General features: G+C 47.3%; 1 protein-coding gene across 1 annotated transcript in view; it reads left to right on the forward strand.

Moving 5' to 3' along the window:
• The first annotated feature begins 5,238 nt into the window (after positions 1 to 5,238).
• The window catches only part of TMEM132C (transmembrane protein 132C), a 16,633-nt gene continuing 6,538 nt past the window's right edge, over positions 5,239 to 15,333 (forward strand). The window contains exons 1-4 of the mRNA XM_008569602.1: positions 5,239 to 5,382; positions 7,362 to 7,567; positions 9,003 to 9,276; positions 10,623 to 10,814. Coding sequence (XP_008567824.1) covers positions 5,239 to 5,382; positions 7,362 to 7,567; positions 9,003 to 9,276; positions 10,623 to 10,814 — 816 coding nt within the window. The remainder of the gene's footprint in view (positions 5,383 to 7,361; positions 7,568 to 9,002; positions 9,277 to 10,622; positions 10,815 to 15,333) is intronic.

Below are 15,333 nucleotides of genomic sequence, written 5' to 3' on the forward strand. Positions count from 1 at the left end.
CGGAGAAAGAGCCAGCAAAAGCCACAACTATGCCCTTTGGATGAAGTTGCTTGGAGGCAGCAGGGGAGAAGAGGGTCTTGGTGGCACCCGGACCAGCAATACCACTAATAGTGTTCACATGAACCCACATAGGACCAAGGAGCCATGACAAATGAAAAAAAGGAGTCACTCAGAGGCTAGTGAGTCATCGCCAGGGACTGGAGTACAGCCCATCCCATGGGAAGTGTTTGAAGCATGGGCGGTGAGGGAGATGGGCCACCAGGAGAACACTGAGGTACAGTGATCTGCCTCCCAATCAGCATAGGATCACTCAGAAGAGACTGGTCAGGAATATAGTATTGCATGAGGTGCAGTCAGATGAAAAGACTCAGGCCCAGACCAGTGTTTCTACACAAACCAGGTGCAGCAGATTTCACTAAACCCAGAAGTACCTAGAAAAGTCAACCACTAAAATTGGTGCTGCACAAAAAGCCTTCCCCAGGGAATCAGCAGCAAAGCAGCAATTTAGCTCAACCACAGAGCTCAACTACTGGTCCCCAGAGGAAGTTCCGCCACTTCAGAAATATGCAAAAGACAACAAATTAGTTCCAGTGCAGAATTTAAGTGGTGGGAACAGCAAATAATACAACACAGAACTGAAAGAAAAAATAGAGTACCCATTGGGGCCCATCTGGGGCCCTGAGGCATGGAGGTGGGGAGTGGACCCCCCCGTTCAGGGGAGAAAACTCAAATACTTCCAGTGTTCAGGCTGGTAACAAAATTAAACGCAATGGTTTCTCATGCTGGCAACTAATTTTAAAAACACTGTGCAGACCCAATGCGACCCAGGACCACTAGTTTACAAGCTTTGAATCATACATTCTTCAACACCTATTTATTGAGCACCTATAATGTGCCACAATAGAGATACCACACTGAACAAAACAGTCAAAAATCCTGGTTGTCCTAGAGCTTATGTTCTAGTGAGGGAGGACAGATAATAACCAAAGTGAATAGGTAAAATACACAGTGTATCAGATGGCAGCAAGTAACAAAGAAAAAGATCAAACAAAGAAGGGGTTAGAGAGGTTCGGTGAAGTTGCAATTTTAAATAGAAATGCAGAGAAAGGATCTCTGAGATGTTTACCTTGAGTTAGGCAGGGAATCTCAACCTTGGCACTGTTGACATTTGGGCCAGATTAATTCTTTGTGGTGGGGGACTGTCCTATGTATTGTAGGATATTGATGCCAAGTTGCACTCTGCCTCCCAATTATGACAACCAGGAAGATCTACAGAGATTGTCATATGTCCCCAGGGGGTCGAAATTGCCGCAGGTTAAGATCCACTGGATTAAAGATCTGAAAGAGATGAGGAGCAAATTATGCAGACAACTGGGGAAGGAGCCTTCAGGCAGCTAGAACAGCAAGTGCAAAGATGCGAAGGCAGGTGCATGGCTTGTGTGTACAAGGACCAGCTAGGAGGCCAGTGGCTGGGGCAGAGTGAACAAGGTAAAGATTTGTAGAAGGTGCTTAGGAAAGACAACAGGGCACATCAGGGAGGAACTTGCACATCATTTCAGGAATTTGCCAGAGATTAACAGGGGTCTGTGATTCAAAAATTTTTTAAAATGATAGCCCTAGATTAGGAGGATGGACAGTTGCTGAAAAGAGGCCCCTGTGCTGTGTATTCCTATCCGTCCCTCTGCATCCCTTCGCCCTCCCTTCCAGCTGTCAGCCCTGGGAGGCTAAATTTTGTGGATTGTTTTAACTGGCTCAGTCTTCCCCCAGTTTCCCACTGGGTTTAGGCCATCGGAGGCACCAGCAGATGCACGAGGGCGATAGAAGAGTGAGGTCAGGACGTGTGTTCCCCTAGGCTCCTCCTGCTTGGCATGGGTTGGCAGTGGTTGCATCTTCCAGCAAGGCCACAGCTCCCATAGGCCATTCTCTCCTGCCATGATGGTGCCCATGCTGGGTCTGTGGGCATGCTCTCACCTTGCCTGGCAGGTCATAGCAACTTCTTGGAGCCCTTTGTGTAGTGTCCTGGGCTGCCATAACAAATTACCACAAACTGGGTGCCTTAGAACAACAAAAATTTGCCCGCCCAGGGACCTGAGGCATGGATCTGAAGACTGGATCACCCTCTCTCCCACAACCAGGCACACTGCCAGCACCTTGGGGCCCACCCAGGATCCTGAGATATTGATCTGGGGACCAGATGCCCCCCCAACAACCAGGCAAACTGCCAGTGCCAAGGAGCATACCAAAAATATCATCTCCATGGGGGTGGCCCACCACAAACACCACAATAACCACGGCTGCCTTAAAATCAACTAGACACCACACCTACCACGTAGATGGTCCACCAGCCACTGGAGTGCATTGACACAAGGAGAGTCACCAGCAGAGGCCAAAGAAAAGAAGAGGATGTCTCTCTCCACAAAGCCCATTCCAGAGTGACAGAAGCATCTGCTCTATATTAATATTGGGGGACCTGAACACACCTCTCAGCATTGGACAGATTATCCAGGCAACAAATCAACAGAGTAACTATTACTCTTTCAGAAGGAGAGAAGAAATCTAGGGTAATTAGAAGGGGGAGGGGGAGTGAGGGGGGAAGGGGAAAGATTGGACAAGTGGCATAAAGAATAAGTACTATTTGTAACAATATATATGCTACTAATATTGATTTGATCAATATATGTCAGCTTTGAATCCCTGGTTGCCACAAAAGCAGCTAGACACCACAACCACCGTGCAGATGGTCTGCCAGCTGCTGGAGTGCATTGACACAAGGAGAGTCACCAGCAGAGGCCAAAGAAAAGAAGAGGATGTCTCTCTCCACAAAGCCCATTCCAGAGTGACAGAAGCATCTGCTCTATATTAATATTGGGGGACCTGAACACACCTCTCAGCATTGGACAGATTATCCAGGCAACAAATCAACAGAGTAACTATTACTCTTTCAGAAGGAGAGAAGAAATCTAGGGTAATTAGAAGGGGGAGGGGGAGTGAGGGGGGAAGGGGAAAGATTGGACAAGTGGCATAAAGAATAAGTACTATTTGTAACAATATATATGCTACTAATATTGATTTGATCAATATATGTCAGCTTTGAATCCCAAAAATATGTGTAATCAATTATGATTCAATAAAATTTTTTTTTAAAAAAAAGAACAGAAATTTATCCTCTCACAGTTCTGGAGTACAGAGTCCAGCATCAAAACATTGACAGGGCTGTGCTCCCTCTGAAGGCCCTAGAGAAGGATCCTTCCTGCTTCTTCCAGTCCTGGCAGCTGCCAGCAATCTTTGGCATTCCTTGGTTTGGAGATGCTTCGCTCCAGTTCCTGATCCCATCTTCACGTGGCCGTCTCTGTGTCTCCTCCCCTTCTCACACGGTCATAAGTCATTGAATTTGGGGCATGTCCTAAGCCACTATGATCTCATCTTGATCCTTAACAAATCACAACTGCCATGACCCTATTTCCAAATAAGACCATGTTCTGAGGTTCTGAGTAGACTTGAATTCTGGAGGACACTATTCAACCCTGTACCCCCCTCTAACTCTGGCGTGCTTTGCCACTAGACACTGGTTTCCCTGGACCCTACCCACACCTTTGTAAGGAGTCCCTTTGTTCAGCTCTCCTCAAGTTCCGTGGTTGCATGAACCATCTGTTCCCCATCTGGACTCAGAAAGGTGCAGCCTGTCTGAGTGGGCTCATTTGGGATGGACCCAGGGAATGAGGGCCAGGGCAGCTTGAGAGCAGTGTTTTCATCCACAAAATAGGGTCAAAATTGCTGTGCAGAGCTCCAGAAAGGACTGAGTATGAAAATGATAGGAACACACATCGCAATGTAAAACAAGGGACCGTTCTTGTATAACAGCATTTGATATTTTGTGTTAATGGAGCAGGTACACAAACTTGGATGTACAAGAAATGTAAATTCGACTTTCCTGCATCTGAACTTAATCCAGATATAGCTCCAGTCCCCTAAGTGGCAAAAAAAAAAAAAAAACCAATCATTTGATTTTTGAACATGTTAGGTTTGAGATACTCATTAGAGATCCACGTGGAGAGGTTGAATAAGCAGTTGGATATCCAGAGATAGGATTCTTGGTGTTGTGAGCACAGAGATGTTTCTTAAAGCATCATAACTAGTAACTACAGTAATGAGAAGCTTGCAAAAGATGCACGGAGTGGTCTCAAATTGTGGTCCCCAGACCAGAAGCAACAATACCATGTGGAGATTGGTTAGAAATGCCAGTGTGGATCCCAACACAGACCTGCTGGATCAGAGACTCTGGGGTGGCCCAGCAGTCATGGTCACCAAAGGTCCCACTGGACATCAGTGGTTGACCAGCAAGTTCCTTTGCTTTCCTCTTGGAGAGTAACTCTCAGACTCTCCCCTAGGAGGCAGGTGATATACTCAGGAAGTTGTCAAGGCCTGAGTGACCACAGAATATGACAACTAACCAAATGCTGCTCAGCCAGAGCACATGGGATCCCCCATGGCCCCTCCAGGGCAGACACCAATGATCGGCTCTGTGGCCACCAAGCAATCAGCCCACATAGTTGAAATGTCAGAGGGAGCAGAGTCCAGTTGGCAGTTTTCTCAATGGGCAGCTTACCCACAATGAAAGATGGAAAAGATTCTGAGAAATGAAGCCAAGGGACTAAAAAGATTCCTGTGGGGTTTTCGGTTCCTTTTTTGTAGATGAGCTGTTTCATTTTGTAATACTGTGGTCCTCTCTGCTAGCCACTTAGGAGATGATTAATGCATCCTGAGACTTCCCCAGACATTTATGACACCTTCAGGAACAGCGGTGACAATGGCTCTATCATGCACAGCAACTACATACCCTTGACGTTCCTCTTATTTATTTATATATTCTGGAGCAGCCAGGTTCCCTCCCAGCAGAGCTCAGAAAGGTAATAAATGAGAAAAGTCAATGGTCTGTAAATTACAACTTTGATTAAAGAAGTGATTACTGATATAACTCTTGCTGGGCTATTATGTTAATGCCTGCCCAGATCCAGGGCAGTGTTTACATGCTAATGACAAGTCTGGGACAGCCACTAAAATTGCTTTCCATCCTTAATCAGCATGTAAACATTTTAAAACCACTCTTGACCATGAGTGAGAAGGTCCATCCGTGTACTCCCCTCCCAACTGCTCCCTGCCACAGTCCCCAGCAGATGGAGGAACTTCTCTCAGCCCAGCCCACACAGCTGCCCCTGCAAACACAAGTGTACATCGAAGATGAAAATTGGGTCCAGCGTGGCCATCCAGAGTTCCTGGAAGCTGGGCAGAGAGGTGATCGGATCACAAGAGTTCACTGCTCAGCACTGGATGTTATTCGGCTGGGTCCACAGACCACCAGAAGAGGACTCCACTCTTTCCAGGGTACACAATCCAGACAGGAGAATCAGCAGTGACAGCTTAGCATGCAAGTGCCATGCGGGGAGCCCATGAGTGACTTCATCAGCTCTGAAAAGTTTTGCTAAACTGGGTGTATGCATTCCTCTAGCAAGAATTAGCTTTATGTGTATTCTCAGAGTAGTCAGTGACCCCGAAAAGATTAGGAAACACTGCCTGAGAGCTTTCTAGAATCTTAAGAATTAATTTCTTGTGTTTTCACTATTTGGGGTGCCATCTCCTCTCAGTCTCTTTTTGCATCTCCCCTCAACCCCAAGATTGTTGATGGTTGTCCTGAAGCAGGAATCCCTGTGAAAGGAGGGCCCTGTTTATCCATCTCTCCCTCCATACATCCGTCTGTCCATACATCAGTTTGTTCATCTGTCCATCTATCTGTCTATCCATCCATCCATGCATGCTTCTGTCTGTTCATCCATCTGCCCATCCATGCATACATTCTTAAATATCTTCATCTCTCTTATCCATCCATCTATCCATCCATCTACCCATCCATCCGTCCGCCCGTCCATTCACCCATTCATCCATCTATCTGTCCATCCATCCATCTATCCATTCATCCATCCATTCAATATCCACTTTGCTGAGCTCCTGCTTCATGAGCAGCTGGTGCAAGGAACCAAGAAATCAAAGATGGGTAAGACATACCTTTTGCCTTCAAGAGTTTTACAGTATAGGAGATGATATGCACACATGGGGTCAACTTAAATCACATCCCACTAACTCGACTATGCAAGATAGGTTATATTGTTTCTCTATAACTCAGGTGGTTTCTGTTTTCAATTTTCAGTTCATTAAGATGACAGAAACAGAATCCCTGGCTAATTTCCAGAGGGCTTACCTACTGCTGAGGCATTGGGGGAGGGGGCTTCTAGTCTTCTAGTCTCTGTTCAGAGTTCCTAGGGCGTCATCCCTCATCAGCCACAGTCAGCACAGTTACCTCTGCAATGGCCTCATCCTCATCCGTGTTGCCTCTTCCTGCTTCCTGCGAACACAGGAGCCTTTGCTGTTTCCTTGCCATGCTGGGAATGTCCATGAGTCTGTATATAGATTTGTCTTTGAATGAATGTCATTGGAACACAAGAGCCAGATGCTTGCAGACTTTTATTTTTATTTTCTCTGTATGTTCGTTTTTCTTTCTACCGTTTCTTCTCCCTTTCCTGAAGCAACAACCTGCTAGAAAGGAGAAAGGAAAGGGAGGAATACAGAGGAAGGGAACATAGGCTGGTAGTCTCTCATATGGCTCTACCACTCACATAATGAGCAACCATAATGCAAACATATCAACAATCCAGGGCAGTCATGGCAGGCAGAACTGCATGTGCCAAGACCTGGGTGTCATCAGGACCATATGTGACTGGCAGGGAGAGTGTTGGAATGGTGAGAATCCAGCTGGACAAGGCAGCACTACAGGCCCTTCATATCCTGGGAGTCTGGATGGGGTGGGTGTGGCTGACTTTCTGAGCAGACATCAACCTGGGGTACAGACACCTGTGGTGTTCACATCACAATCCCTCAGCCACCACTTCTGGACTGTCCAAGTTCAAGTTCACTTTTTGATTGCAAAGTCTCACTTCAAGCTGCTTTCTGTACCAGGCTGGGAAAGCCCTCCACCAGTGGGAGACAGAAGCTGGTAGATAATATTCTTGCCTCATATCCCTCAGGTGGACAGTCCTGGATGCTTTTTATGAGGCCTCAGATGTCACAGTAGCAGCCCCCAAAATGCACCTTCCCATCGTCTTTTCCTCAGTGTCTGTCTCCTTCACCCCTGCTCCCTGGGGTCACTTCCCAATTAAATTGACTGCACCAAATCCCTGTCTCAGGCTCTGCATTGGGAGGAATCTGAATTAAGCATGTGTGCTTTGCAAGAGAACAAGACAAGCCAAAGAAGGGAGGACTCCAATGCCCCATGGACTTTTTCTCCATACCCACTCCCCCTGTCTTTGCAGGTGTCCGACCGCTGCAACTATGTCTTTGTCAATGGCAAAGAGATAAAAGGCAAGATGGATGCAGTGGTGAACTTCACGTACCAGTACCTGAGTGCCCCCCTGCACATCACCGTGTGGGTGCCCCGGCTACCCCTGCAGATCGAAGTCTCTGACACAGAGCTCAGCCAGATTAAGGGCTGGAGGGTTCCCATCGTGGCCAGTAAAAGGTGAGCCCAGAATGGGGAGATGCTCTAGAGCCCTGCTAACAACAGCTTTATGCACTGACCTTAACACTAAAAGATCCAATACAGGACCCAGCGCATAGTAGGTGCTGGTTTTACCATGTCAATTACATCTCCCTCAATCCTATCAACAACCCTCTGGGAAGGCAGGGCTCTAAGATAACCCAGCCAGGCACAAAGGCTGCTGAACAGCAGGTCGGTGTCAAACCCAGGTTGTGTGCATTTGACACTTGGGCTCCAATTATGCTGTCTCCTGCAAGCACCTTGCCTAAAATGATGTGACACAGGCAGCACATTTTTCTAGCCCCTCGGTCCCCAGGGAATTTGAAGTTTGGTTTATTCCCTCTTCTGTGCTTTGTGATTACAGTAAGCTTTAACTGTTTTGTGCAGATTAAATTATTGGATAAAATTTAATTGCATTTATACTGAACTGTGGGGTCACTGTTTACAAAAAGCCTCTAATTTATTTGGTGTGACTCGGACTGTCATGTGTAGGAGTTTGGGTTCTCATTTTCTTAATTCGGTGCCCCACACATAGGCGTATATTTGCCAGGTGAGGGTTGTTGCTGAGTTCATGGATTTCTGCCTGGAATTCTCCCTCCCAAACCATCAGGGCTATTTCCTAACAGTACCCCAGGAACCAGGGACTTCATCGTAAGGGACAAACTAGAAAGTGCCCTCGAGGACAGTGAGACACCAAGTCCAATGCCACAAGGACTTGAAGGAACTTGGGCTGATCAGGGGAGGTAGCTAAGAGCCTCGCCAGCCCTACAGATCTCATAGTGGTCATGAGTGGCCAAGAGAATGGGTTCACTCCATGTCCCTGAAGAAAGCAGGACTGAGACCCTCTGGGTTCCAATCCAAGCTCTGCCACTCACTTGATTTGTGAGATTCCTCAAGCTCCCTAACCTCTCTGTGCTTTGGTTTCTTCATCTGGATGTGAGAAAAATGATAGGTCTGCTCCACAGTGTTATGAGAGTAAAAGAGTTTACGCATGTGGAAGCTTAGAGAGGGACTTGGCACATCTCAAGAGTGTGATACAGCTCTGTCCAATAGAACTTTCTATGGTGGTGGAATGTTCTAGAACCACCCTGTCCAATATGGCACACTTGGGCTATAGCCGGTGTGGCTGAGAAGTTGAATTTTTAAACTTATCTAATTTTTATTCATTTAAATTAAAATATATATAGCCATGTGTGGGATAGCTTAGGCTTAGTAAATATTAGCTGTTAAGTCTTTTCATTTGTCAATCAATGTATTCAAGAAAGAGATGTGCAACCCTCTGCACTGCCACCTGGTGGAATCAGTGCTCCTCGTGTGGTCCTGGGGCTCCCGTATTGAACATTGTCTCCCTGAGGTTGAGACGGGCTCCAGCCTATCTCCTCTCCCTGGATCTGAGAGCTCCTTCCCTTTCCCACAGGCCCACACGAGAGAGCGAGGATGAGGATGAGGAGGAGCGGCGGGGCCGGGGCTGTGCCCTGCAGTACCAGCGTGCCACCGTGCGGGTCCTCACCCAGTTTGTGTCTGAGGGTGCAGGCCTGTGGGGTCAGCTGAGCCACCTGCTTAGTCCCGACTGGCAGTTCGACATCACCCACCTGGTCACAGAATTCATGAAGTTGGAGGAGCCTCACGTGGCCACACTCCAGGACAGCAGGATCTTGGTCGGGCGGGAGGTTGGGATGACGACCATCCAGGTAGGAGCAGGAGTTCGGGATTTCTGTATCCGCAGCACGCAGCATGCCATGCAGTATTGGGTAGGGGATTCAAAGGGGTGCAGATCACAGTGGCCAATTCCTTGCCCCCATGATGGCTGCAGATGGCATCATGGGGACACAGAGAGGTGAGCCTGGACCAGCTCTTTGAGCTCCAATCTCCTTCCAAACAGAAGTGAGAAGTTGGGTGCTGCACACCCCAGCTGCACACCCCAGCTCCACTCTCAACGGCACATCCCCATCCCACCACCTGCAAACACTCGCCATCCTGCCTCTCGGTCTACCACTCAGTACCCTCTCTCCAGACTTTTTCCTCCTCCACCTCTCAGAAACAGCCTTCATCTCAATGTGCTGCTTCTACCAGTCATCAGGCGAGGAAGTGTGGATTCTTCCTCTCACTCCTTTCCTTCAGTCACTACATCATGCTTCTATTTGTTTATTCAACCAACTCTCCCTGAACTCCTACTGCCTATCTTTCGCAGAAACAGCCTTCATCTCAATGTGCTGCTTCTACCAGTCATCAGGCGAGGAAGCGTGGATTCTTCCTCTCACTCCTTTCCTTCAGTCACTCCATCATGCTTCTATTTGTTTATTCAACCAACTCTCCCTGAACTCCTACTGCCTATCTTTCGCTCAAAGAAAAGTATAGAATGGTAGGATTTCAGGACAGATGGTGGGTCATGGAGGACTTTTCCTCAAACCTTCAGGTCCCACACTGCTGACTCCACCTTTCTGGAATGTCATTCTGGATTCTTACACCCTAGGTGGAAATGATGAGTACCTGTCTATCATGTCACCTGAACATCTCATGCCCAGTATCTGGCTTATGAGATGAGGCAGAAAGCAATGTTTCAGCAGAGGATACACTCTGGTGGTGGTGGGAGGAGTGGACTATTCATAATTTAGTTCTCCCCAGTTAATTTCATAGTTCACTTAGAATGTGATTCTAAATTCTAAATTCAATTTGTCTGAAACTTTTCCTGAATCTAGTCAACAGGATCACCATGTAAAGTTAACCAGGTTGTGTACTGTACAAGGGTACCTTATCTGAATGGGAGGGGTCATTCCTTTTTAAAGACAGAATGAGTTTTAATATTTATGTCAATTTTCCAACAGATAGAACTGAAATGTCTTAGGGAAAAAGTGACTTTATCTGATTCTGACAAAGATACAGTATGGGCCAGAGTATATAGCGAAGCAGGTGTGTGCCTCCTTCGTGCTGTGTTCTGGACCTCAGGTCTGTTTAGGATGGAGAGAGTATTGCTGGGAAAGATTCTAACATCTGGAAACAGGTGTGATGGCTTTTTTGTGTTCTGCCTATCCCACAGGTGTTGTCCCCACTGTCTGACGCCATCCTGGCAGAGAAGACAGTGACCGTGTTAGATGACAAAGTGTCGGTCACAGACTTGGCCATCCAGCTCATGGCTGGGCTGTCAGTCAACCTCCACCCCAACACAGAGAACAGCAAGGTCATCACGGCTGTGGCCACAGCTGAGGAGCTGCTGCGGACTCCCAAACAGGTAGGGGGCCAGACAGCAGCAGCCGAGAAGGAGCAGGGCCAGCACCTATGCCTGATTCAACAAAAGGAGAAGGAAGGACAGGGTCAGGCTAGCAGAACCACATTCCAGAATAGAGGCTACATCATTGCAGACCAAAATATTTGTCTTACCCACATAGCTATTGGACAACGCAGACCAAGGGCGGGTTCATTCATCGGCCTCCTCACCAGGTCTCCTGACTGCCACCGTTCCCACGGCCCTCCACTCTTCTCTCCTCTCAAGAGCAGAGTGAGCTTTCAAAACTATAAATCAGAGCATGTCTTTTGCTGGCTTAACATACACCGATGACGTCCCATTGCACTTAGAAGGAGACTGTATTCCTTCGACTTCCCACAAGGCCCGCATGAAAAGGCCCTGTCTCCATCTCTGACCTCAACTTCCCCAGTTCTCAATCTCTCTCAGCACATTTCAGGCACTGCCCCCCTTGGGGATTTTAGGAGTTTCCCAATTGCCTTTCCTTCGGCCTGGAACACACCACCCTCGACTCACCACTGAGTGTGTCTCCTGCTCATTTTCAGACCCTCTCCTCACAGCTGCACTTCCTACACCTCTGTTTTATTTCCTTCATAGTATTCATTATCATCTGAAATTATGATAATAATAACTATAATAATTATTATTATAATTTATTATTAATAATTATTAGTAATATTAATGGACCTCATGTCTGTTTAGGATGGAGAGAGTATTGCTAGGAAAGATTCTAACATCTGGAAATAGGTGTGATGGCTTTTTTGTGTTCTTTTTGTTTAATAATTATTTATTAATAATAATAATATTTTTTTAGTTTTATTTTATTTTGTCAATATACAATATGGTTGATTATTGTGGCCCATTATGTATTTGCTCATTTATTTTGTTTCTCCTCCATGGAATGGAAGATTCTAGAAGACAAATGCCTGCTCATTGCTTTACCCCAGGTGCCCATTACAGTGCCAGCACACAGTAGGTGCTCAGTAAGCATTAGCTGAGTGAGTGAATGACTCTCAGAGCTGAGCAGGAAGACAAGAAATTGGAAGAGAGGAGGAAAAAGTAATCCAGGACAGGCTCACCTGACCCTGACAAGCTGCACAGGCATTTACCTTGTCTGCAGGGCTTTCTGCTTCCGATCGTGTCATTAGGAAAATACTTGTGAGACGAGCCCAGACTTATGAGCCAGAATGCCCAGATGGCATCATAGCTCTGTCCCTTACCACCTATGTGACCTAGGGCACCTGTGCCTCAATCCTTACAGAGGGAGTAACAGCACCTAACTTGAAGAGTCCTTTTGGGAATTAAATTAGAATTAATTATGTCAAGTACTAGAAACAGTGGCTGGCACAGAGCAGTGCTATGTCAGGGTTAGCTCTTTTCATGAGGATGAATGTCATTATTATTATCACCATTTTAGGGCCAGCACACAGGACCTCAGCTGCTCATGAGAGCAGGCACAGTCTTGGCTCAGAACATTCTGCTTCATACCTAGTTTCCTCCAGTGACTTGTAGCCAGACAAGGCAGGAAGACTGTAGAGGAAGCTCAAATTAAATACTCACCGTGGACTAGGAAATGCTGGAGGAGCTGCCCTACTGAGACTGGGACAGGCCTGGGCCCTAGAGGGCTAGTAAAAGGGGTTAGATCCCCCAATATGCAATTGTGAGAATATGTATGACAGTGTTGCAAAGGGGAGACACAGTGGTGGAAACAGAACAGTGATGTTCGACAGTACAGGCAAGATCGCCAAGGTGTTTACGTGCTTCTAGGGAAGACAGTGCAGGATGTCAGTTCAGTTCAGGGGCTGCACATTCTAGTGCCCATAGGGGCTGAGCTGGTGGCATAAACAATGATGCAGGATATATAAAATCCACATGGCCACCTAGTCTGAGTGGTAGGGCTGTGATGAACTGAGTGATGATTCCCAGCACACAGGGGTGTATCAGTTATCTCCTGCCACATAACGACCATGAAATTCTCAGCTGAAAACAACACCCACTTGCTAGCTCAAAGTGCTGTGGGTGGGCTCAGCCAGGCTCTACACTTAGGGCATCACGAGGCTGCAATCAAAGTATCAGCTGGCTGGGTTCTGCCCTGGATGTTCTGGGGAAGATTCTGCTTCCATGCCCACTTAGGTTGTTGGTAGAATCCAGATCCTTGCAGTTGCACAAAGGGTCTTCAAAAAACTCATGAAACAATTGTATTATATTTTCATCCTATTTTTCCACAAGCTCTTTGAAGTATGCTTGTATGACTGAGGCTCCATTCCCTTTCTGGTTATTGGCCGGAGCCTCTGTTAGCTCCCTAAGGCCACCCACATCCCTTCTCACTCCCCATCCCACCCTATCTTCTTCAAGTCCAGCAACAATGTATGGAGTCCTTTTCACACTCCAAATCTCTCTGACGTCCCCTTCTGCCGCCAGCTAGAGAAATCTCTCTGCTTTTAGGGGCTCATGTGACTTCATTGGACCCATCCAGATAATCCAGGAAGATCTCCCTATCTGAAGGTCAACTGTGCCATATAACATTATCGTGAGACACATCGCTCTCATCATACATCCAGGCTCTGAGGATTAGGGTAGGACATCTTTGGTGGACCATTCTAGAAATTCTGCCTATCACAAGGAGACAGTTGCTACCTGACTTTGTTCCAGAGCATTAATAGGAGAGACCTGGAGTGAATTCAGGCTTAGTCCAGCCCACAGCATTGGCTTCTTGGCTCTTCTCTCTGGGTGGGGGTGGGGCAGGAAATTGGCATGTGGTGTTTTCTGGAACAGAGTAAGAGGAGAGGAAAGCGGGTGAGAGAAAGCCGGAAGCCTGACACTATTTGCTGACAATGGGGAATTAATTAGGGTGGATGACTGGATCTGCACCCTCCCTGGCGTGGGGACAGCCACTGTCCCCCACTGATGCCCATCTGTCTTCATCAGTTGACAGTAATTGGAGTACCCCAGCACCGACTCTGGGGAATTTATGGATGCAATTCATCTGATTTGCAGACGTGACTCTTGAAAGAGCTCTAAATCATCCCTGGGCATGTTATTTTAAGTCACTCAGAATTTCTCATCTTTGGGGAAATGCATTGGCTTCTCCTGATAAAACACTGTGTTCCAACCTCACTGTGATGAGCTACTGGAAGGACTTAGTCTCCATCACACAGCAGGGCTGAGGGAGATGGAGTTTGGCAATCTGAGGGTGTTCCGAGGGTTTAATTCTGACTATCTTCCATTCAGGGGGCTTGTTTTGTGTTAAGTTTTCTCTCTGTCTAGAGTGTTTGAAGAAAAATTAATTCAAGATGAGAAGTCAGCCACAGTGAACTCACCCACTGTTAAGAGTGTTTTATCTCAGCCCTCGGAGCATAGAAGACTGGCACCTTGCTCGTGATCTTTTCAACTCTGAAGTACACAATCTGAAAGACTGTTACACCCATGAATATGAGGGCAGCAGCATGTGTGTTCTCCTGTGCCTCGTTTGTTTTAAAGGAAGCTAGGATAGGATAGAAAAATGAGATGAGGAATCACCTGGTATTGATGCATCAGTTTTCTGCATTAGAAAGAGCCTTGTAGGGGCCGGCCCAGTGGCGCACTGCTACAGTGTGCCACTTGGGAGCACGGCGGCGCTCCTGCCGAGGGTTCAGATCCCACATACAGACCCACCGCTCACTGGCTGAGCGAGGTGCGGGCGCAGCACCGAGGGTTGCGATCCCGTTGCCGGTCCCGGTCCGGGGGGCGCGACACTGAGGGTTGCGCTCCGTTGCTGGACACGAAAAAAGACAAAAAGGAAAAAAAAAGAAAGAGCCTTGTAGGATTGTGTGATGCGTCAGTTGAGGTGGATGGAGAGACAATGTGGGAACCCATATTGCTGAGCCTTATCTTCAGCTGTGGTTTTGGTGTCCCAGGAAGCTGAGCCTGAGACAACGATTCAAGTACTAGTACTTTACTTGGGCAGTGAAGGGAACCCAGTAGGGGAGTTGGGGAGTGTTGCAAGAAAAGACAGTCAACCGAGCATGTTCCCAACTCAGCCACCACTGAGGGCACCTGGGGCTTCAGTTTGCTGGGGAAGCTGTGAGCTCCTCTAGAAAAGGCCAGAAGAGCTATTGTACTAGAGGGGTCAGGGAGCTAGGATAAATTTAACAGCCTCTGTCAGCACTCACTGAGGACTGCCCCTGGCAGGTGTTAATTCCTTGGCACTTCTGGCTACAGGCATGATGACATGGGCTCCAGAAGACAGAGAATGCCCTCAGGTAAAAAAAAAAAAAAAAAGGCAAAGTTGACTGTTGAAACTTGACTTGGCAGGTACGTAACAGGCAGGCACCCAGAGAGAGCTTCACACCATCTTACAATTTCTTATACAATCTCCCTCACTCCTCGAGCTGCCTGGTACTGGTGAGGCTTTCTACTACAAGTGATGGAAACTCAACTCAGGCTGGCCTACATGGACAGCAGAATTGATCAGCTCGTGCCCAGCATGTGTACCTTCAGGTACAGCTAGATCCAGATGCTCAAACGA

This window comes from Galeopterus variegatus, unplaced genomic scaffold (genome assembly GCF_000696425.1).
Source record: "Galeopterus variegatus unplaced genomic scaffold, G_variegatus-3.0.2 Scaffold516, whole genome shotgun sequence".
Lineage (NCBI taxonomy): Eukaryota > Metazoa > Chordata > Mammalia > Dermoptera > Cynocephalidae > Galeopterus > Galeopterus variegatus.